Here is a 23,757-nt window from a genome sequence, read left to right on the forward strand (position 1 = left end):
ATGATTTTCAAATGAAAATTAATAAATTAAACGATTTCACTTATAAAATTTATATGGCAATGAAACATGTTATCCAGAAATTATGGAATATGTGCTTTCCTCTCGCTAGGGATGCAAGTTTATTCATTTTGAATTACCCTTATTCATATTTATTGAAAGCTAAATGGCAGTGGATGAGTTTGCTTATATAGGTCATAAGTACAATTACTCTTGTTTCTAGTTTAATAATTTTCCAAATCTACTATTGCCTAGGTTAAAGTTTGATCTGTATTGTTTTAAAGATCGGTCGAGAACCTCCTGTAATGTTATTTTATTCTAGAAAAAATAATAATATATATATATATATATATATATCTATATATAATGTTTTAATCAGAGACATGGTTGGTTGAAAAAGAGGTGTGCTGTTTCTTCCAACATTATAATAGCCAATAGTTATAAGGCTCAACTCTCTCTCTCTCTCTCACTCAAAGAAACACAATTACGCCGAGAAAAAGCCAATGTATCCATCTGCAGAGAAAGAAAGACCTTCCTTTTAGACAAAAGAAGAGCTTTAGCTATCTCTCATAAACACCTACACTCATACTACCAACAGAACAACAGCTGAATTGCCTTCTTTTCTGTGGATATTGGGGAGAAGAGTCTTCTCATCATCTGAAGAGCTGAAGCAGTTGAAAAAGAGTATATATTATGAAACCAAAGGTATGTCTGTATTTTTTATCTCGATCTCTGTGTCTCTATCTTCCTTTCTGTTTCAGATGCATGCATGTTACTTGTTTCAGTACATATACATAGCCATATGTATAGCAGTTCAATCATGTTAATGTAAGTAGAAACATGTATACATTCTGTTTGTGGATTGTGGATTTCTCAACTAGTTCGTGTGTTTTATGGGATTTTTGTAAGTTCAAAGAGCTTTTAGAGCATTTTTTTTTCTTTTGGAAACGGAAGACTTTAATAATTCTGTCGGGAACAAGAAAGGGAAACTTAAAACAAATCAAGCAAAAGAATTTCCTCATCAAGCAAGAAAGGGAAACTTAAATATTCATCTATGTTATGTATATAAATATATATTATGTATTATCTCTTTTTTCTTAGCCAAGGGCTTTTGTTTTCTATCTCACTCACCGCAATTGGTTGATGAATCCAGATCAACCAATGACTTATATATTATTTCCGACTTTATCTTCATTTATACACTCCTTCTTAATTTTTTTTTTTTTTTTTAACTTTGATAATTGAGTAAACAAAGCATAATCAAAGCACAGACCAAATGAATGAGTGCAACCAGTCAAAATGCAGTGGAAAATTTCTTGGACTTTGAAAATCTGCTATTTTTATGGAAAAAAAAAAAGAGAAAAAATTGAAGTGAATCACATAAAAGTTTGTTTTATTATCAGCGGGGGAAGAAAATTTCTAGTTTGTTCCTTTTTTTAGTACAATAATATTTTTACTCTAAGACTTGGTTTCTTTTAATTTGTTTAATTTAGACAACAAGTCTGTTTATAATAGTTTACTAGACCAGATCTCCCAAATTTTGTGAGAATTAGTGAATGTGTGACAACTTAAAATAGTGATTTTTCTTTGAACAAAGACGTAAATAGTTATATATAGATATCGCTTCATTTTCATCACCAAATTTTGATGTATATTTAAGTTTTGAACCAATATTTTACTATTATCCCAACTAAATTTAAGTCCAATGCGCATGATTTCATCACCTAAATTAAAATGCAAGAACTGTAATCTGTCCTCACCATATTATAAAAAGATTAAAGGATCCTAACTCTCCCTCACCCCACACCCACCTTGATAAGCATCAATATAAACCAGTTGAGTTGCATCAATAACCACGGTGCCTTCTTTGACAAAGAAATTATGATTTACTTGTTGCTCTGCTCACTCATGACACATCATGATCATGGACCACTCTCTGAATACAATATGTTTAATTAGTGGATTTTATTTGTCGTCATTTATAATCACCAAACTGTGAATAGTGATCAACTAGATATATATAGCAAAAAGCTATGGTCAATTGGTAGTTAAGAGTATTAGAGGGAGAACAATTTTTTAGACTTGTCAAAAGGGTCATCTTTATCGTGTTCACGTCGATATCACACTTGTTATCTTAACGGATCATGTCGTATTAAACTCATTATTTTAACGAGTTTTTAACAGATGACTCGATAATGATCCGACTCATTAATATGTCATGTCGTTTCGTGTCAGGTTAATAGGTCATGCAAGAAATTGTCATGCCTAATGTGTAGACATGACGAATTGGTCATTTTGTGCCGTTTATGTGTCATACCCATTATCTTAACAGGTGACCTGATTTGTTAACGGGGAATCCAATAACGATCCGACTCGTCAACAAGTTCACCCAAATCCTTCTTTTTTTTTCTATTTTTTTTCTCATGTTAACTTAACAGGTCATGCAAGAAATAGGCCTAACAATTTTGTGAAAAATAAAAAAGAAAGCTTATACATTAGTATGCGATGTTGGTAGGAGAAAAAAAGGGCATAGAAGGTGAAAATTTATAGAATGAGGATCCTCTCCAGATTCTCTTTGTGAGGATCCCGAGAATCCTCCAATCACATCCGTTTATCGTATATTATGCGGTCAAAAATCATTATAAATCTTTTTATTTAAAATTAAATATAAATAATATCTGACGAAAACTGGCCGCACGATGTATGATGAACGAATGTGATTGGAGGATCCTGGGGATCCTCACAAAGAGGATCCGGAGCGGATCCTCTTCCTCACAAAGAGGATCCGGAGCGGATCCTCATTCAAAATTATATTGGGTAAGTGTAGTGGTAAATACTCCACTAAAGCTTAGCATTTTCAATGAGTGTATCTTTTTATTTGGTTCAATGTGCGTCTGTAGGGTAGGTGTTGTATTATTTTTATATTACATTTGTAGGTATGAACTATATTCTTGATCGATGATGTTTCTCATTCTATTTTATTAATGAAATATTTTTTACCTTAAAAAGATGAGCTTCCTAAAGAAAAAATTCTTGTAGTAAAATAAAATTAAAAAAAAATCTAAACTATTATAATTTTTGTATAAAACACTTCGATCTTCTTTTTGTTTTGGGGGTATTTTGATTTAGACCCGAAACAACTTTTGTGCTTTTTATAATTCGGGGTGTCCGAGTCTGAGGAACAGGAAAGAAAAAAAAAAACCACAAAACCAGGGTAGGTCCATGTTGGTTGTTTTAAATTCTGGTTTAGCATGAAACTGTGTTGCCCTTTCCCACGGGAGGATTCATTGATTTTTGATTTCGGACCAGAACTTAGTCTTTACTCCTTGTTCTTATAGTAGGTATTATTAATTATTTTCTTTTATAAAACATTAACTCCAATAAATAAACTGACGAGTAAAAATTACCATGCGATGAACAAAGCTATATATTAACACTGCTTTCCACGGTGATTTAACTGAGTGTGATGTATATATATAAAAATTAGGCACCGTAAATTTGATTTATATTATACTATTGTCACAATAGTGTAAATTTGATAAGACTAAGTTTTATATATTAAATATTTGACATGTCTACTTTTTCTTTTTCTCTAGTCAATATAGATTAGACTACACAATGGGCTAGTCATAAAAAATGAGCATGGAAAGCACCATTGTAATAATTTAGTTGTGAATTTGTCATATACATAAACAAACTTTAAAACCTCCTACTTAGAAGTGAAAAAATATATATATAATTAAACTGTACTACTAATTGAATGCCCTATCAATTCGATACACAACTTAAAACTATACAAACTATGCAATGACGAATTTGATACCAACTATGTTCCCATTTCTTTTGTTCCAGTAACTTACAACATTTGACAAGCTAACGTAATCTTTCTTTTTTCCCTTCATCTCTAGGGTAGCTGGGTAGGTATGGACCTCATGATGGGGTCCCTTCTAATTTTGGCAAAGTGACAAACGACTTTTACCGACTTGTACTTTGTGCTTCACTCATTGGGAACTTTGTGTGTGTCCGGAAATGTAGTTGTGTGGCTCCGCTTGTACATCTGTTTGTTAGGGCAACTAGGTTAAGTTGTCCTTCACCCAAAAGAAAATTCCTTTAATAGTTCACAAAACGGAAGGCGGGTTCAAGGCGGTTGTCAGGGTAGCTGCCCTTTCGACAATTGCAAAGGCAGCTGCACCTTCAACAATTGCAAGGGCTTGCACCCTACTTGAAGCCTAGCAGACAAGGGGCCCCTCAATTGAAGTCCAAATTTGTCCAACCCGTAAGCTATTCAGAGCACTTCTAGTCTAGCCCAACAAATATCCCTAGGGGATAGTTCATTTAATCCCCTCCCTACTCCCCACAAATAAACTAAAAAATAAAAAATAAAAAAAAATAAATAAATAAAAAACCACTCCAGTTCGTCCAATTCACCAACCTCCCCCCACCCCCCCCCCCCCTCCTCCAAAAAAACCAAAAAACCACTCCAGCTCGTCCAATTCACTGGGCTCTACCCCTTCCCCAACCAAAAAACCACTCCAGCCCGTCCAATTCACTGAGCCCAGTTGTTCACCCAATGGATAATTGACTGGTCCAGCCCCCAGGGGCAGTGATGCAAGGCTAACGTCATGGTAACATCCGCCACTATTAAACAATTATAAAAAATAATAAATATTACAAAAGATTAATTAAAATACAAAAACTATAAAAAAAAATTAAAAATATAATAAAAAATTATAATTCTTTTCTATAAATACCTAACTGTGTTCATCCACCTCATACCACATTTCAATAATTTCAAATACTTTCAATGTAACATCCCACATCGCCCAGGGGAGTGATCCTTAAATATATATTCTCATTTCTACCTAGCATGAGGCCTTTTGGGAGCTCACTAGCTTCGGGTTCCGTAGGAACTCCGAAGTTAAGTGAGAAGGGGGCTAGAGCAATCCCATGATGGGTGACCCACTGGGAAGTTGCTCGTGAGTTCCCAAAAACAAAACCGTGAGGGCGTGGTCGGGGCCCAAAGCGGACAATATCGTGCTACGGTGGTGGAGCGGGCCCGGGAAGTGGTCCGCCCCGGGCCGGGATGTGACAAATCGGTATCAGAGCCTAACCCTAGTCGTGGTGTGCCGACGAGGACGTCGGGCCCCTAAGGGGGGTGGATTGTAACATCCCACATCGCCCAGGGGAGTGATCCTTAAATATATATTCCCATTTCTACCTAGCATGAGGCCTTTTGGGAGCTCACTGGCTTCGGGTTCCGTAGGAACTCCGAAGTTAAGTGAGAAGGGGGCTAGAGCAATCCCATGATGGGTGACCTACTGGGAAGTTGCTCGTGAGTTCCCAAAAACAAAACCGTGAGGGCGTGGTCGGGGCCCAAAGCGGACAATATCGTGCTACGGTGGTGGAGCGGGCCCGGGAAGTGGTCCGCCCCGGGCCGGGATGTGACATTCAACCAATCTTTTATTTTTATCCAAAATTAAAAATAAAATTATTTGTTATTATTTTATAAAAATAATATTTTAATACAAATTGCTTGGACCATTTAGTTTAGAAGTAGATATACACTTGGACAATTATTGTTCATTAAAGGCAATTACTATTCACTTGAGGAATTGAATTGCCTATTGCCCAATGGGCTTTTAGGGATGGAAGTGCTCTCACCAAGTCTCCCAGTTCACCACTCACGTGGCTATTTATGAGCCTTTGATTTCAACAAAAAAAATTGAAAATTTAACGACTAGTATTAATCCAACTCTAAAAAGTTAAAAGATTCATAAAACTATCAAAAAGTTAAAAAAAACTTACAAAGTTCACACTTTAAAAATCTTACAAAGTTGAACACACTTGCAAATTAAACGTTTAAAATTACCCAAAAATCTACGTCGATAATGATATGTAGGAATAAGATGAAGAAAAAAAATTAAAAAATTAAAAAAAAAATATGTTTGTGAATAGTAATCGCATTTGCTCTTTCCCTTCCTCCTTCCAAACTGGTGGGCTTGCACAAATGCAATTACTATGTAGAGTGAAAAATAAATTGCCCTTGCCCTTCAATTGACATTGCCTCCACCAACTGGTGGAGATACTCTTAAGGCAATACTTGCTCAAGTGATTGGGCAATAGGCAATTATTACCTTAGAGCAAGTCCACCCCATTCAAATCCCCTAGGGGATAGGCCACAAAATCCCCTTGACCCCCCTCCCACTAAAAAAAAAAAAAAAAAAAGCCTTCAGCCCACACCATTCCACTGCATTCCAGAGGAGCCCAATTTTTGTGATAGGCCCAATGCCTAAGGGCAGTGACACAAGGCTGAAGTAACGATGATATCATCTATTATTAAAAAAAATTATAAAAATTAATTAAATTTTAAAAAATACAAAAAAATATAATAAAAAAAAATTATAATTTTTTTCTTATAAATACATAACATATTATTCCACCTTACACCACATTCCAATATTTTCAAATACTTTCAACCAATTTTTATTATAATCCAAAATTAAAAATAAAATTATTTTTATTATTTTGTAAAAAAATAATATCTTAATACGAATATCTGGGCTATTCAGTTCAAGGGTGGAGTTGCATTTAGGTAGTTACTATTCACTAAAGGCAATTATTGTTCATAAGGGGATTGAGTTGCTAATTGCCCAGGGAAGCTTTTAAGGGTGGAAATGGTCTTAATGAATAGTAATTGCCTAAGCACATCACCACCCCGTAAAAAAGAATTATCTTGATAATTTTTATTAAAACATTATAACTTTTTATTTAGTAAAAGATAATATTAAGTAATTATATTATTTTCTACAACCTTCTTCCTTTCACTCGAAAGAGTCATCTCCCTTTTTTCTCATCCTTCTTCTTCATGCTCTCTTTGAGCTTTATACTAGCTTGGCTTCTTCTTCCTCATCTTCCTCCAAATATTCCGAGCTCTTGGCCCCCACCCTTTCCTATCTTCCTCTTCCTCCCCTTCCGCTCATTTCGCCGCCTTCATTGTTGAAATCAACGAAACCCCTAATTCTGATTCCGATTCCGAGCTCTTGGCCACCACTTTCTCTTGGAATTATACTCCAACTGTTTTCAACTTCTTAGTAGCTTGGATAGCATTGTCGGAATTGCTTTTCTGGTTTTTCTTTTGCTTTGTCACGGCCTCTGCCTTCTCTTTTGTGGTCTCGCTCGTCGGCTTCGATGGATGATGCCATGCTGACATCACCATGACATCAAACCACTTTGGTAAAAGCTCAGGCTAAAATTGCCTAATGGACCAGTCGAGCGGGCTGGGCCCACTTAGTTGCCCGACTAATTGGACTGGGCTAAAGCACTTTCTTCTAGTTTTGGGCAAGAATCACCCATTTGTCCAACTAATCTGTTTGGGGTGGGGTTACGCTTAGAGCAGTTCTACCCCTCAAGGCAATTGTCAGGTAATTGTGCAATAGACAATTATCTCCTTAGAACTACGTCAAATGAACCCAGGCTATTATTATAAAATAATAATTATCTATTACTAATTTTTCTTTTTTACAAATCAGGAACCATCTTTTGTCTCCCCTATCTTTATCTCCCTCATTTCTGTCTTATTCCTCTCATTTCCAACTGTTCTCCGTCGCACTCACCCTCTCGAAACCCAAATCCCCTTCTCCCTTTTGTCCCACTACAATTCTCCAAACTCGATTCTCACTTTAAAACTATCTTTCTCTCATCAACAATGGCAGACTGTCCTCAGCCACACCAAATCCAAGTCATCCCCGTGCAATAGCATTACGGCGAGCACAATTACGGTGAACATGACGGCTTTGCTGGTGGAAAGATGCAAGAACACAGTGGTGGCCCCTCAAACGACCAAGTTCTATTATTAATCGCTTGCGTGGGCTTTTGATGGTGGTTAACATCATGCTGATGTCAACATGGCGCCAAATGGCACAGGCACAGATTGGGCAAGGATAGCCTAGTTGGGCAGTCCGACAGTGTAGGGTCCAGTGGTTGCCCGATTGTCTGTCTTGGGCTGTAACTGGGTTTTCTATCTTTTGGGCAATAATTGCCCCATTTTTCCCAACCAAAGGGAAAGGGTTGGACTTGATTTTATTTAGGACTCTTGTGGAAGATCTTTTCTTATGCTTTTTAAAAATAAATTTTGTGTATATACTATATATCATCATATTAAAAAATTTGTTGGGAAGATTACATTTTTGTACCAAATTGATACATTATCTCATGTGATAAATGATATATGCCTATTATCGTCAATTAATGAATATATTCGATTGGATGTTGATTGTATAACATTACTTGCCACATGAGACAATACAACTAACCATCAAAGACGAGCAAAAAAACACCCACTCACAACTTCTCGCACATCTGACTTCCTCACACATACACTCCTTTCTGGCCTCCCCAACCCAATGCACTTCTTCAACCTCCCTCACCTTTTTCGACAGAGGTGCCAACGCCAAAATTGTAGTGCCTAAGAGATGGAACCTTGGTTCTTAGACTGGTCAGTGGGGATAAAGGTGCGTGTTCTCAAAGTTTCTAATTTTTTAATTGTTTGACACATATCCATTTTCAATTGGGTTTTCAGGGAGGACTTCCTCCTTGTTTCAAGATCCAAGTATCCAAACATTTTCAGTTCAATTTTTTTATCCCAACCGACCAGTTCAGTTTCAAATTTGGTATAGAAAATGTGAATTTTTTGTCCAATTTGAACCGATAATTTTTTATTTAATATTATTTAAATATAATGTAAGATAATTACCTCAAAAATCAGGCTTGAGAAACTTAAATCAATGATCTCCCTTTGAAGATCAAAGGTCTTAACCATCGAGCCAACTTTCAACTTGTGATATTGAAATGTAACTAATATATTTAGAGTGCGTTTGTTGTACCGGACTATTTTGGATTGGACTAGCTTTAGGGACTAAACGAGATTGGCTTGGCATGAACTAAGTAGTATAAGTATAATGGAACGTTTGGTGCAATACCGGACTACCACAAATTAAATTATTTTTAAAATCTAGATATTTTTCACACTTTTTAATTCTCTCTCTCTCTCCATATTTCCTTTCTTCGCAGTTCGCACCAGACATATCTCTCCCCTATCTCCACCTTCCTTTCTTTCTTCGCACCAGACAAAGATAATTTTCAAACTATGACTGTTAGACAGGCTGGACCACCATTTAGCATGAACTGAAAGTGCGGAGGCCACGACCGACAAAGAAAATCAAGGGGACAACGAGTAATGCAGCGCAGCGCAAAGAAAATAAGAATCACAAGAGGGAATCGAGATTCAAAGACTTGGTTTCTGTGGGTATTTGACAACGATTTCACAGAGTTGTCGCTACTCTGCCGGAGACGATGAGATTTTCAGTTTTTTTGTTAAATGGTCCGTTGCTGCTGACACTCTCTCTGTTATGGCTTCCTTCATTGGATTTGAGATTTAGGCAAGGGGCTAGGTATGGGCATAGGTGGGGATCGGAGTTGCAGACGGAAAGCCTTATTTTAAGATTTAGGTGGTGGGTGGGGTTGGGTATAGGTATGGGTATGGGGGGATAGTTGCAAGCGAAGACGCATGCGTGCAGAAGTTGGAGACGGGATTAACAATCACATAGTTTTTTTTTTTTGGGGGGGGGGGGGTGTGGTTTCACTAAAACCACTTAGGTCATCTCTAATCGATTCGGCCAAAGGGCCATAGGGTTAAAAATAGTCTGAAATGACACGAAAACTGTCTCCAACTGAGGGCTAAGACAAAGGACTCGTGGGCCCCACTGGCCAAAATTGTGTAATCAGGCCAACCTACTGGTCTAAACCAGACAGCCAGCCCTAGGCCGGCCCAATGGTTCCAATCCAATGGTAATCTGGCGTCAACATGACACCAGCTAGCAACAGTTAGCTCACGTTATGCTGCCGCTAGGTTACCATTGGATTTGAATTTTTGTTTTTGTTTTTTGGGACAAAATTAAAAAATAAAATATTATAATTTTTTTTCCCATAACTACCTAAGCCATTAAACAACATTAAATAACATTAAACTTAAACGACATTAAAGAACACAATCTCCACCCTAGAACTACTTGGGGAAGATATTCAAACTTAAATAATGTGAAACTTAAACAACATTAAAAAAAAAAACATTTAAAAACATAAAACTTAAACACCTACTCCATGCTTCTTTTGGCCCAAAGATATGTAACAAGATCCTGTTGTAGGTACTTGTTTGTGGCACATGAACGTATTATCCTATGCAGGGCCGGCCCTGAGAATTTGGGGGCCCTAGGCGAGTCTTCAAAATGGGGCCCTAAAGTTCTTGGATCTCCGACTCTTTGTATATTGGTATGTAGTAAAAAGAATTCGCTAATTACATAAAAAATCTATTTCTTCATCGAATATCATTAAAAATTAATATCAAAAGAAAAAAAGATATACTAACATTACTTAATATTACATGTCACATGTCTTTATACGCAAATGTACTAAGTGTTTGCAGTCAAGAGTCTAAATACTGGTTTGGTACTGATGTGCTTTTATAAAAAGTGGGTATAAAAAAAAAAAAGCTAAGCTCAAAAATGTGTTTGGTAAACACTTAAAAACAGCTTATTTTTCACAGTTTTTGGTGAAAATAAGCTGCAAACGTGAAGCAGCAAAAATGAGCTTATTCTCACAGCACAGCAGAATCAATTTTTTTTCAAAGCACAACAATACCAAACCAATGAAGAGCAATAAACTTGATGATCAAGAAAGTAAAAAACAATCAAACTTGATTGACGAATATAATAATTCAACAACACCAAGTGGTTCTATTGTGTTCTTTCTGAAATCAACACACACTAGTGAATCAAATTTTAGAATAACCTATTTAACAATAAATTATTGAAAAAGAAAATTTAAATTCAAAGTTATGGCCACCTCAAATTACAATCTTCAGGACCAAGTGATAGTTTCTTAAACATTAAATAGAAATAAAAAGACTAGGAGGTTGAAAGAAAAATGATTACAAAGTTATGATTATTCTGGTTTTTGTTTTTTTTTAAGGCTATTTTCAAAAGCAAAAGGAAAAAAATGCATTTGGAAAGATTGAGGCCATTAATTTCACTAGCCTCTTGTCACACATGTAGGCGTGTGACAATTGGCCTTTGTACGTTTTTTATTTAAGAAAACTCAAGTTTTTTCTTTTTATAAAATTTTTATTTAAAATATTTTTGAAAATAAATAGGAATTTAAACTTAAACCACCCACTAACATGAGGTTTTGTTATTTTTTTTCTAAAGTTGAAAATTTTAAATTCATTCAAAATTAATATTTGTTGAATTATTTTAACTCCTTTTAATTCTTGTAATTTTAAAATTTTTAAAGAGCAATTTATCTTTAATTTCATAGATTTGAAAAAAGCAAAAACTAATGCCTACAAGGTGTTTCAAACTGCCCACCCCAATGAAAACGGAGTGGATCCATTTCCACTGCACCAACGAGATAATTGTGATGTTTCTATTTTCTTTGTTTATATTTTAAAAATAGGATGTATACAAAAATTTGGGCCCCTCCTCAAATTGGGGGCCTTAGGCGACTGCCTACCTCGGCTACCCTCAGGGCCGGCCCTGATCCTATGGTGCCTCATGTACTCATTTAAAGAGATATTACCAATTCTTGGATCCAAAGGCAAATTAGGCTCATCATATATTTTTGCATGAGCCCTAATTGACCTGTTTGGATCATCTTGGTCGTCATCAGACTCTTCATCAATATAGCCATCTAGCTCATCCTCCACAATCATGTTGTGTAATATGATGCACGACATCATGGTGGAGTTCAATTTATCTTGACTCCACCCTCTTACCGATTCCTTAATTATCTTCCACCGTGCTTGTAGAATACCAAAAGCTCTCTCAACATCTTTCTGGTATGCCTGTTGGTTTAAGGTAAACCACATTTAGGCGTCATCCACAGGGTTTGCAATTACTTAGACAAGGGTCGCCCACTTTGGGTAGATGACTTGTGCCAAGTAATACCTCATATTGTACTGACGCACGTTGATGTAGTAGTCAAGCTAAGATGATTTACCCTCTATCAGGTTATTGAAGAGGGGTGAACGTCCAAGTACTGTAATGTCATTTTGGGATCCTGGGACTCTAAAGAAAGCATGCCAAATCCATGTGTCAAACAAGGCAACTGCCTCTAACACAATAGTTGGCTTTCTCGATCTTCCGCTAAAGCCTCATTGTTATCCAGTGGGACAATTCTTCCACTGCCAATGCATGCAATCTAATGAACCTATCACGCCCGGAAAGCTACGGTATTCAACTTTGCGAATGAGTCGATCTAGATCTGCTTGATTTGGTTCACGAAGGTACTACTCTTTGTAAATTTGAACAACTGTGTGACAGAATTCAGTAAGATTGTCAAGGCATGTAGACTCAAACATATCATATGTATCATCCATCACATCAGCTGGGGAGGCATAAGCCAGCATTCGGAGTGCAATAGTAACCTTTTGATGAGGTGAGAAACCAGGGTGGCCTGCTCTGTCCAGCTTCTGTCGAAAGTATAGATTGACATGTTGGACATCATGAAGTAAACGCTCGAAAACATGACACCTCATTCGGAAGCGACATCTGAAATCCTCTTTTGTGTACACCAAGTTAGGGTTGAAGTAGTTGTTCATCAGAGTCTCATGCACCATCACTCTATTTCGTGGTTTGTAAGAGCAACCAGTACTAGAGCGACCCCATTGAGGTTGTTCTTCAGTTGGCTCACACGCCATGACCCCAACCATTTCTACCATATACGTTGTGTTGCGCCATGCTTTATCTTCTTCATTGGACTCCTCTTCTTCTTGTCTCATCTACGCTCACTTATCTTCCAATTCAGAATTGGATGAGGGCCCCTAGTTGGAATGCGAAGAGGATCCAAAGTTGAAATTCATTACAAACTTGAATTGAAAGATATATTGGAGAGGCAAAAATGAATGTGTGTGAATTATAGCTTAATATCCATCCTATTTATGGACATTGGAAGCTGAAGATAAGAAGTGCCACGAAGATAAAAATCCTATCTTAAATTCGCACAACCAATTACATCTCGACATGTGGCACTTGAAATCCTATCCGAAAAATTATTAAGATTACATATCGACAAGAAATTTTGAGAGTTACTCACTTTAGTGACATGTGTCACTCGAAATCCTATCCGAAAAATTATTGAGATTACATCTCGAAAAATTATTGAGGTAATTTAATTTAAGTAACCATATTAATTCAATTAAAATAATAAATTATGTTTGGCCTATGGCCCTTTAACCCCCTCAGTTGGAGATCGTTTTTTGTCACAAGGCTATGTTTGGCCTATGGCCATTTGGCCCCCTCAGTTGGAGATGGTAAGAAATATGGCTTGACACTATTCATTAAAATATTAATTTCTTGGAGGGCTATAGGGCTAAAGGGAGCCATCTAGCCCTCATTCGGTTGGAGATGGCCTTAGTGAGGCCTTTAGTCCACACGAGTCCAACTTAGTCCTATTAAACTTAGTCCATGCTCGCACCAAACATGGACTAGTAATCCTGGCTAAGCTAGTCCAGTCAGTGAGGCTAAACAAACACGTCCTAATATGTTATTTAATAACTATTAATTATTCAACTTAGCATACCCTTTAAAACCCTAGCCGACATTCACTTCGTTCCATTCATTTCAACCGTCAATCAAGTCTCTTCTCCATCTCTCTCCATCTCCGCCATCCATCTCCATCTTCGCCATCCACCAAGCCACCACACAGCCCACGAGCCCCATGTCCACCATCTCTCTTTCTCTCTCTCTTTCTCTCGTACGACGACCTACAAGCCACCACAATTGCAGATCGAGTCTCTTTTCATCTGTCTTCATCTCTACCCTTTATCTTCATCTCCACCATCCAGCAAACCACCACCACGATCTCACGACCTATATCTTCGCCCTCCATCTCCATCTCTATGTCGCACCACGAGCCACCACAGCACCACGATCTGCTCAATCTCTCATCATCATTTTAATATAAACAATCTAAATTATGCAGATCCTATCTTTCTCTCTTTCTCTCTCTCTCCCCCTTTCTTTCTCAGTTCAGCAAATTCCTCCTTCTATCCCTCCTCTCGCCACCACAACTACAAAGCAATCATTGCCACCACCAAATTTCAGTCATCGCCACCACAACTACAAATCAATCACTATCGTCATCAAATTTCAGTCATCGCCACCAACGCACTTTACCGAACCGACTAGAAACCAAAATAAGTTTCAGTATTTTTCAGGATCTCAAAATTTTCAGTTCGAAATTGGGCCAAAAAAATCTATGACTATTTCAAAAATCCATTTTCACGACGAGTTTCGAATCAAAACCACCCCTAAATAAAGTCAAGAGGTTTCTCAAACCATATCTCGTTGGCAAAGTGTACAACCCAAAAGTAGACAATCGGTTGCTACCTCATCCTCTTTACGGCAAAACATAGGAGAAATTTGAACAATGAAGATTTTGTGCAAGCGCTTTTTGAATCAACACACGAATCATCGAATCATCCTAAGTTTTAAATAAATTTAATGTGTAGAAAAAACGGCACAAGAAAAACTTTATTGGTAATCATTAATAAGAAAATATTTCTTTGCCTTCTTCATCGTTTCATTGTGGAATTCGGGTTAAAGATTGACGGTTGACCTGGCCACCAGAATAGTCTACCATACATGGTACATTGCATAACATAACAAAGTATCGAATAGAAAATTGCGATCTGTTTTCTCGACGACTCCTCAAATTTATAGACAAATAATGACTTTTGCAAAGTGATTTGGCAGAATATTTTATATTTCTTCTACATTGCTGGATATACTTGAACATCCATCAACAGAAATCTAATCATTTCATTAATTTGGTTATGTAAGCCACAAGGACTAGGTCGGCCGGCGGCATGTGCTATTGTGCTGCCAATGCCATCATTTGGTTTGGTGGCACCGCACTACTTAATTGGTCAACACAAGACAATTATTAATAGATTGATAAATTAGAAAAAATATAAAAGAACAAAATTAAATAAAGATATGCACCCAAAAAAAAAAAAAAAAGGAAGCGTGCAAAAATCATTTTCTTGTCTATATTATTATCTTTCAATTTGTGTAGATGGGTAGGGTCTCTTGTCTTTTTTTATTTTTTTGGGAAACATAGGGTCTCTTCTCTTAGTCTAGAAGCTCAAATGTTATTAGTCAATTCAACTAAAAGGGACCAAAATGAAACCAATGGACAGGAACAAACGGAGAAAATTATTATCTTTCAATTTGTGTAGATGCGTAGGGTCTCTTCTCTTTTCCTTTTTTTTTTTTTTTTTTCTTTTTTGGAAACATAGGCTCTCTTCTCTTAGTCTAGAAGCTCAAATGTTAATAGTCAATTCAACTAAAAGGGACCAAAATGAAACCAATGGACAGGAACAAATGGAGAGGCCACAATGAAACCAATGGATTGGATTGGATTGGATTTTGGATTTTGGATTTTGGATTTTGGATTTTGGTTGGAAACAAATGTGATGGGTGGATTTTGGATTTTGGATTTTGGTTGGAAACAAATGTGATGGGTCTTTTATACCATTTGCTCTCTCTCTCTCTCTCTCTCTCTCTCTCAATCCTACTTTGTCCTGTGTTCTTGTTAGAGTCTAGCTAGTGTTGTTTTAGTTTCACTCCACAAAATAACATCACGAGTTATTGAGATTAGTGACATGAAATGAGGTGGCTAAGAACACAATTAGTAGCTAAATAGGTTAATTAGAGATATCGAATCTGATACATCTCGTTTACAACTTAAAAAATATATCACTAAACTACAATATTAAGTTGTAATTATTTTGAACGCATGTAATTATATTGGTTTGGTTACACTTACAAGTTACAAGATAGAGCCACGAGACTTGTTGTACATTTTAATCCCATTAACATTAATGCATGCTTTAAAAAAAGATGGTTGGCGCATGCAGGGCCAGGCAATAGTGCTTGGTAGTTCTGTCTTTCAAATATAAAAACTTGAAAGTCAAATCAGGAAATTTACGAGTCCAACCTCCGAACTGTATATTTTTCCGACTGTTGTGGCGCTGCTTTAGTCTTTGTTCTTCATTTACGATCATCTCTTCTGTTTTCACAATTTTAAGCAATTTTTTTGTTCCTCCAAGCCTGAATACTTCATTCTTCTTCTTCCTCTTGTTAATTGTTATGTTCTCCGACCATGCATTCACATTCTCAGATGAAGCCTAGCTCCAAGAACCCACGGCAGGTACTCTCTCTCTCTCTCTCTCTCTCTGTAGACACACACACATACACATATATTATATAATATATATATATATATATATATATATATATTTATATGGATAGGGTAGGAGGGGACATGTGTTTTTCATTTCGTTTAAGTTGGGTGTTAATTATGGGAAAAAATGAGAGAAATGTGCAGAGGAGTTGGGCTGAAATCATGTGTTGTTTGGATTATTGGTCCTGCATACAGCTCTTCTGGCCAAGAGTCGTCATGCGCAAGTGGCTCAACATCCCCGCCAAAGATTCCGACTACAGCGCCGACACGGAGGACGAAGACGACTGTGACGCCGACTCCGACACCCAAGGTGGCTGTCCTTTCTTCTTCTTCTCTTTCAACCCAGTACAATCAATTTTTATGTTTTCTGATGATGCGTTTGTGTTTAAATTGGAATCTGGAAAATGGATTATTTTTTTGTTTGAATATTATGGGAATTTTACTGTATCTCTTGTGGAATTTGAGCTCAATTTTGTGTTTTTAGAATACCCTTTTGGGGTTTTAGGCTGACTGTAAAAAGGGTTTTGCAGAGTTTTATCAACGGGGAAGAGATTCGAGGTTTAAAGATATCAAAGAAGATGAGACTGAGAGTGATGATGCCATTGGTAATATTATGCTTTAACCAGATTTTATTCTTCATGCTTCTTAAATATCAATTTTTTTACCGTCCTCGAGTTTTTATGCTTTCTTTTTTACTTTTGATGATTACTGATGACTGAAAACACGGTTCTCTGCATCTGTTTGAGTTAAAAAGGATTTCACTATTTTGTACTGAGCTTAAAAGGTTTGCAATGAAGAGGGTAGTGAATAATTTGATTCCGATGTTTTATCAATGTCCGTTAGATCTTTTGTAGCATTGTTTAGTCTCAAAGGTCATATGCATTTCCAGTGTTCTAACTTCTGATTTGAGTCTCCTGTGCCTTATATTATTTTACTTTGTGCTACGGGATATCCCAGTTCCAGTTACTGCTTTTCGCTAATTATTTTCATGATTGTATTTTGCTTCTTGTTTTTTGGTTATGCAGACGATCTTCCAAGGGCACGAAGACGAATGTCAGAGACTTTTAGGACACAGTATATAAACACAAAGGAATTCAGGTTGATTCCCATTGTTTTTTGTGACGTTAAAGTATAATTCACTACAATCACTGCGTGGTTTATGAGGCCTTCCCTTTAACTTCTGATCTTTCTTACTTTTGGTGTTTCCAGAGTATTTGCTACAACATGGAATGTTGGAGGACAAATTCCACCCGATGACCTGGACATTGATTGTTGGTTAGATGTCAATGAGCCAGCTGATTTCTATGTGATTGGGTAAGCGTTTCTCCTTCCATTTTTTCCTTGATTCACTGATTTTTCATTTAGGGGTCTTTGCTGTTTCTGTCACAATCTGTTTATCATGTGAATGATACTGCTACTGAAAATACGATAGTTATAGATAAACAAGTGCTATCAAAATAGAGTTGCATCACTTGTACTGGATTCCGTATCTGTCATTTTTGTGTCTGCTATTAGTTTTTGGTGTAAGATCAAAATTCTGTCCTTTTTAATACCCTCTACCACTTTGATCTGTATTATCTGAATCTATTGTTCATGGTCAAGAGTAAATCTTAGAAGTGTGAACTTTTTTGTTTTTTGTTTTCAGTCTTCAGGAGATTGTACCATTAAATGCTGGGAATATCTTTGGCGCCGAAGATAGCCGCCCAATTACTAAGTGGGAAAACATTATTCGTGAAACACTGGATAGAGTTCGACCTGCGATGAGCAAGGTTAAATCCTTCAGTGATCCTCCATCTCCATCAAAGTTTAAGCCAGCTGATGACATCCCTGATATAGAAGAGGAGATCCTACTTGAAAGTGATAGTGATATTGGTGAAGAAGTCCATCCATTGGATGACGAAACCATAAATTCTGGTGACAGCAAGGGTATATCAGTCACAAATGAAATAGTGAATATTGGTTCTCAAGTTCAAGAATTTACTGATAATAGCAAACCAGGCATGCCAACCGGACAGGATTTACTGAGGCAAAGTTATCCTGCAAAGAGATTGGATAGGTTATATAGCCTTCGGACAGATGATTGTTCATTAGATGATGAAGCAACTTCTGGTGTCCAATTTAATGGCAAGTTAACCAGAATGCTTAGTGGATCTGAAAGGATTGGTTTGAGCTGGCCGGAGCCTCCATTAAACTTGCTATCTCAGCACTTACTAGAAAGACGGAATTCCTTTCGAACAATGAAGTCTTTCAAATCCCCAAAATCTTTGAAAACGTACAATTCTTTCAAGTCAACTGTTAATGATGTGCCATCAGAAATAGCATTGCTTGCACAGGTTGATCTTGAATCTCTCATGAAACGAAAAAGAAGATCATCCTATGTAAGGATTGTAAGCAAGCAGATGGTTGGGGTTTTCCTAACTGTATGGGTTCGTAGGAGGTTGCGTAAACATATTCAGAACGTTAAGGTGTCTACTGTTGGTGTTGGTGTTATGGGATACATTGGTAACAAGGTTTGTTTCTTTTCTACAAATTCCTATCTCCATTTTTCTAAATTCTTTTTTCATCACTATGAGCGTTGTAACTGGTGACAAACGTTAACATGTGCTTCTTGTCTTTGTCAATATCTATTTGATAGTCTCACAGTTTTTTTTCTTTATTTCTGCTAACATAATTCTGTGAACGGATCTTATGACGTATTCATTCACATAGCTGATAACTTGTACAAACCATCGGTAGAAATTAGAGCACTTTTGTTGTTTCCTCACTTTGCTTCCACCTGTAATATCTAATATGCTATTGATGTCTGTCTATATTGTTCAATTATGGATAAGCAATTGAGTGGATCCATTTATCTAATTTGGAAATCAAATGTACATTTTCTGTTGATTAATCATTACTAGGTCTACTTCTAAGGTTTAAGAAATTTTTTTATGTTTCCATATTATGGTGTCACTGCAACACTTTTTTTGCCACTTCACTGGACAATCCTGTCATGTTCCTACACGTTGAAATTTCCAACCCATCTAATGTTGAGGGTCCATTTCTGTAGGTTCTTAATGATATCTTTATTCCATATGATCCATCTCTATTATATCTTCCTTCCTTTAAAATTTTCTTCGTTCATTGAAGCATTACAGTTTGTTAACAGACCTGTTCATATTACATGTGATCAAAACCGTCTCAAGCAATACACTTATTAACAGACTTGTTCATATTACATGTGATCAAAACTATCTTGAACAACTCTCTCCCCGTAGTTTCTACTGTTGCAACCTTTGTCTTAGAATTTATCCCTTAATTATTTATCCTCTCCTCATATTCCTTCTAGTCGAATGCTCCCATTATCTCGACCACCCTTGTTCTATGGCTATGGCATAAACGTTTTTCATCACACACCTGCTTGTTGATTTTGCTCAAATACGGATAAAGTAGTACATATTCTGGAAATAATCCACTGCTAGGTCTTGTTTCTTCATGTTTCATGCCTTCGTATTCTACATTAGAAAGTGCCCTTATGAAGTAATGTTAACAATTGTCGGATTAGTTTTCTTGGCATTTATTTGATTCTTAGACAGTTATTCAATTTTTTCAGGGATCTATATCTGTCAGCATGTCTGTGTATCAGACGCTTTTTTGTTTTGTGTGCACTCACCTGACAGCAGGTGAGAAAGAGGCAGATGAAATAAAAAGAAATGCTGATGTGCAAGAAATACATCGGAGAACTCACTTTCGTACGTTTTCTGGTATTGGGCTTCCCAAAACTATCTATGACCATGAGTAAGTACATTGCAGCTAAACTACAATATGCTTTCTTTGGAGATAATATATGCTCATATTTTTTTCTTTATTTGTCTTCTAAATTGAAATCTTTTCTGGATGAAATTATTGTTCATTAATCATCAAATTATCTTGGAAAAATTATTCAGTTATAACAGTAACATTATTTGAAGTAATAGTCTACAAGAGGTTTTCCTATATCCTACCATCTCATGCCAGAAAAATTATATAACTACGTAAGTTATAAATTAATCTGGTGTAGGAAGTTGCAAATCTTGGCTTCACATCTACTTTAACCGATGTGAAAAATTAGTTTAACTTTCAACTATACTATTACTTCAATTTAATAGTGTTTTAAGGATATATTTACCCCTATTGAAGAAATAACAATAAAAATATTTCCTTTTCCTGCAGAAGAATAATTTGGTTGGGTGATCTAAATTACCGTCTTAATTTGTCATATGAGAAAACACGAGATCTTATCTCCCAAAAGGCATGGTCCACGTTGGTTGAGAAGGACCAGGTATGTTTTTGTAATTTTCTTAAGACAGTTTGCTGTTTTGATTTATTTTTATTTTTATAATGTGTCCCTGAATATCTTGAACTTTCATTTGATTTACTAAGAATTTTTACTGATGTTGTGTAGCCTGCTTTTGTTGCTCGCTAATTCATGCTTACTGATTCTAGGCAGTTGGGTCTTTTAGATAATGTATTTGGATTGTAGATTTTTTTAAGATGCAAGATGTAACAAGATAGAAACACGGAACAAATTCATAAATGTAAAATCGAAATTCTGAAGCCAATAATTTGAGCATCTTAAAACATATAACCCTAATGTGTATGATTGATGGTTTATCCATTCCGTTAAAAGAGTCGTGTGTTGAACTGTACAGCATCTCTGCTTTTAAAAAGTCTATTGACTTGACTGGAACATTTTTGTGAGATTCCTCCAGTGAAATTTTTTTCTTAATTGATCAAACTTTAGCCTTTCAGTGAAGTTAAGTGCGATTCCAAACTTAGCTACTAGTCACATTTATGTTTATCTTGACAGCTTGCAAAACAGCTTAAAAAAGGCCGTGCATTTGATGGATGGTCAGAGGGTGTTTTAAATTTTCCACCAACGTACAAGTATGAGATCAATTCAGAGAAGTACTGTGGGGAGGATGCAAAGACCGGGAGGCGAACTCCAGCATGGTAGGCCTCTGTTCATCTCCATTTCTGGTTTTTTATTTGTTGACTTACTTTTTTGCTTGTTTTGTTTCAATGAGTGCTTTGCACAATACATGTCGACCACTCTTTTGTAAAGGCTGATTTGATTTTTATTTTTTATTTTGGTATGATTATCCAGTTATTGTAATATAGGTGTTAGAATTTATACAATATTTAAGGAACCCTCTTTGTCAACCAAAGAGAGTGAAATGACATTCGACATTTGTGTCCTATTTATATTAAAAAAGTTTCATAATATCTTTAATAATATCTCTAAAGAAGTTTAATGACATTCGACATTCATAAGCTTTGATGACAGTGCCAAAAGACAGTAATCTATTACAACTACAGAAGAACATTGAATACCCTTGAATTATGTATGGAGATTGAGAAATGGATTATGCATCTTTTATATTTGTAGGTTTTCCAATAACCAGCGCGTAACACTTTCATATTTTGTGGATTTCCCCTGTAAATGGTGCTTGATATTATACTAATTAGTTTTATTGCTATGGTAATAGCTAAAAGATCTTCAACTGGTTTGTTCTAAAGATTTTTACCTATGGGTGGTAAGTTTCGTGTTGAATAACTTGTTTCTTCAAATCTAAACAAATATGAGTATTTGTGAGGCCTCACACGGATTCTTATAGTTCTGGAGCTTATTTAAATATGTGAAATTATTACGTAGTTTATTGCCCATGAACATTGGGGGTGAAGTTTCATATCCTCTTTATGAATTTATGTCTTAACAAGCGTCTGAATTATTTTCATGTTCGTTGCAATATAAGGTGTTTCTTCTATTTTTATCGGTTCCTTGAACAGAATTGACCATAGTGTGACTGTATTTCTCAGGTGTGACCGCATTCTTTCATATGGACGAGCAATGAGGTTACTGAGTTACAGAAGGGCTGAACTTAAACTTTCTGATCATCGGCCAGTGACTGCCACATATGCAGTTGAGGTTGAGGTGTTTTCTCCTAGGAGGCTACAACGGGCCCTCACATTCACTGATGCCGAGATTGAAAATGAGGACATCGTAATGGATATGGGAATTGATGTTGGAGCGAACTGCTTAAAATTGGAACAGGTGAGTACTTTCCTAGGCATTTGATTTGATTAATATCTTGTTGGATTTTCTAACTCTACTGTCAACCCCTCACCCTACCTGGCTCCGAACCAACGGCCTTTTTTCCATTATTTGTGTTGATAGATGTGTTTTCTCAATTGAAATTGATCCAAGTTACATTCTTGAAGTTTTTTGTTTAATGCCTTGCATATACTTTGGTACCTCTACTTCTAAGAACTATCAATCCTCATTGTCACTTTTGTTTGTGCACTAGATTGAGCGACAACTATCATTTTGTTTAATGTCGCTAACTCCCAAGTTATGGTACGTCATGTGTACTTACTACATTGTAAAAATACCTCCTTTTTTCGGCCCCGAAGTTTACTCAAATGGTCAATTGTCCGTGCGGCTTGCCCATAAGTCGTCTTGTAATACGGTTTTGTGTAGTGAATAGCTTAAATGATTTGTAATTCCATTCCTACTTCCTAAACATGCTTCCTGATGCAGGATATTTCTGATTGGGAGCGTTAATGGATGCGAAAATTCGGTGCGAGTTGGTAAAACTTGTGAAATTTCTTACGTTTACATATACAGGGAACATTCATTCTTTGGCGAGATTAATTTGTCAGCACTCAACAGTGATGCACGTTGCAGTTAGATGTAAATATTGAAGGGGATTTTGCGCATTCGTCTGAGAGCATATTTAGTCGAGTTGAGTCGGGTCGAGTTGAGTTGAGTTGAGTTGAGTTGAGTTGAGTTGAGTTGAGTTGAGTTGAGTCGGGTCGAGTTGAGTCGTAGAGAGTATATGTTGTACAGTAAAGTTGGATATTTAGGAAAAGGATTCATCCCTGGGATCCGGAGGATCTTGTAATCATGTTCATTTATCGTACATCGTACGGTCAGTTTTCATTAAGTACTATTTATATTTAATTTTAATTTTAAATGATTTCTGACTGCACGATGTACGATGAACGGACATGATTACAAGATCTCTCGGATCGCCAGGTCCTTTTCCGGATATTTATACATGTGTATCTTCAATGACTGGTTTGTATTCAAATTACAAATTCCTCATTAATTAATAAACGGATCCGTATTCGGGTCAACCGTTTAAGGGTACTACTGATCTACGGGACACTTGGCAATAATAATCGGATAGTGTTAATTTTTAGTACATTGATATTTTTACACTAAGAGAATGTAAAGTTCGGTTAAGCCATACAATGGGTAGCCTAATTTGGTATCGAATTCGTCATCCACGAGATTCGAACACAAAACCTCTCACTTCTAAGTGAAGAAGAATACTATCATACCATAGTACCAAGTGACAATCAAATAATATTATTTACACACCTATTTTTATCTTGTTTGATCTTCTTCAAATCATTTGATCCGACGGTCGATAATTG

The 23,757-nt window shown here is 36.4% G+C and overlaps 1 protein-coding gene across 10 annotated transcripts; it reads left to right on the plus strand.

Annotated features, from left to right (window-relative positions):
• The first annotated feature begins 421 nt into the window (after positions 1–421).
• Positions 422–23,467, plus strand: LOC137726176 (type IV inositol polyphosphate 5-phosphatase 3). 10 transcript variants are annotated; one of them, XR_015963141.1, is made up of 13 exons: positions 466–702; positions 16,234–16,263; positions 16,492–16,606; positions 16,827–16,901; positions 17,322–17,394; positions 17,506–17,610; positions 17,942–18,806; positions 19,889–20,073; positions 20,488–20,596; positions 21,125–21,267; positions 22,135–22,369; positions 22,856–23,059; positions 23,136–23,467. XR_015963141.1 is itself a non-coding variant. In XM_088694971.1 (12 exons), the coding sequence occupies exons 1-12, from the start codon at positions 691–693 to the stop codon at positions 22,877–22,879; spliced, it is 1,971 nt and encodes a 656-aa protein (XP_088551097.1). In that variant the 5' UTR covers positions 422–690; the 3' UTR covers positions 22,880–23,467. The 10 variants fall into 10 exon arrangements, 6 of the variants coding, with proteins under 6 accessions (XP_088551097.1, XP_068321159.2, XP_068321158.2 ...); XM_088694971.1 differs by having other exon boundaries at positions 422–702; positions 22,856–23,467; XR_015963142.1 differs by lacking the exon at positions 466–702 and having other exon boundaries at positions 15,975–16,263.
• Positions 23,468–23,757: the final 290 nt, after the last annotated feature.

This window comes from Pyrus communis, chromosome 5 (genome assembly GCF_041283825.1).
Source record: "Pyrus communis isolate YQ-2024b chromosome 5, ASM4128382v1, whole genome shotgun sequence".
NCBI classification, from domain to species: Eukaryota; Viridiplantae; Streptophyta; class Magnoliopsida; order Rosales; family Rosaceae; genus Pyrus; species Pyrus communis.

Coding starts and splice junctions, on each gene's coding strand:
- LOC137726176 (XM_068465056.2), top strand. CDS start 16,378: ATGTGTTTTTCATTTCGTTTAAGTTGGGTGTTAATTATGGGAAAAAAT. Junction 16,607..16,826: donor CGCCGACTCCGACACCCAAG/GTGGCTGTCCTT, acceptor AGGGTTTTGCAG/AGTTTTATCAACGGGGAAGA. Junction 17,395..17,505: donor ATAAACACAAAGGAATTCAG/GTTGATTCCCAT, acceptor TGGTGTTTCCAG/AGTATTTGCTACAACATGGA.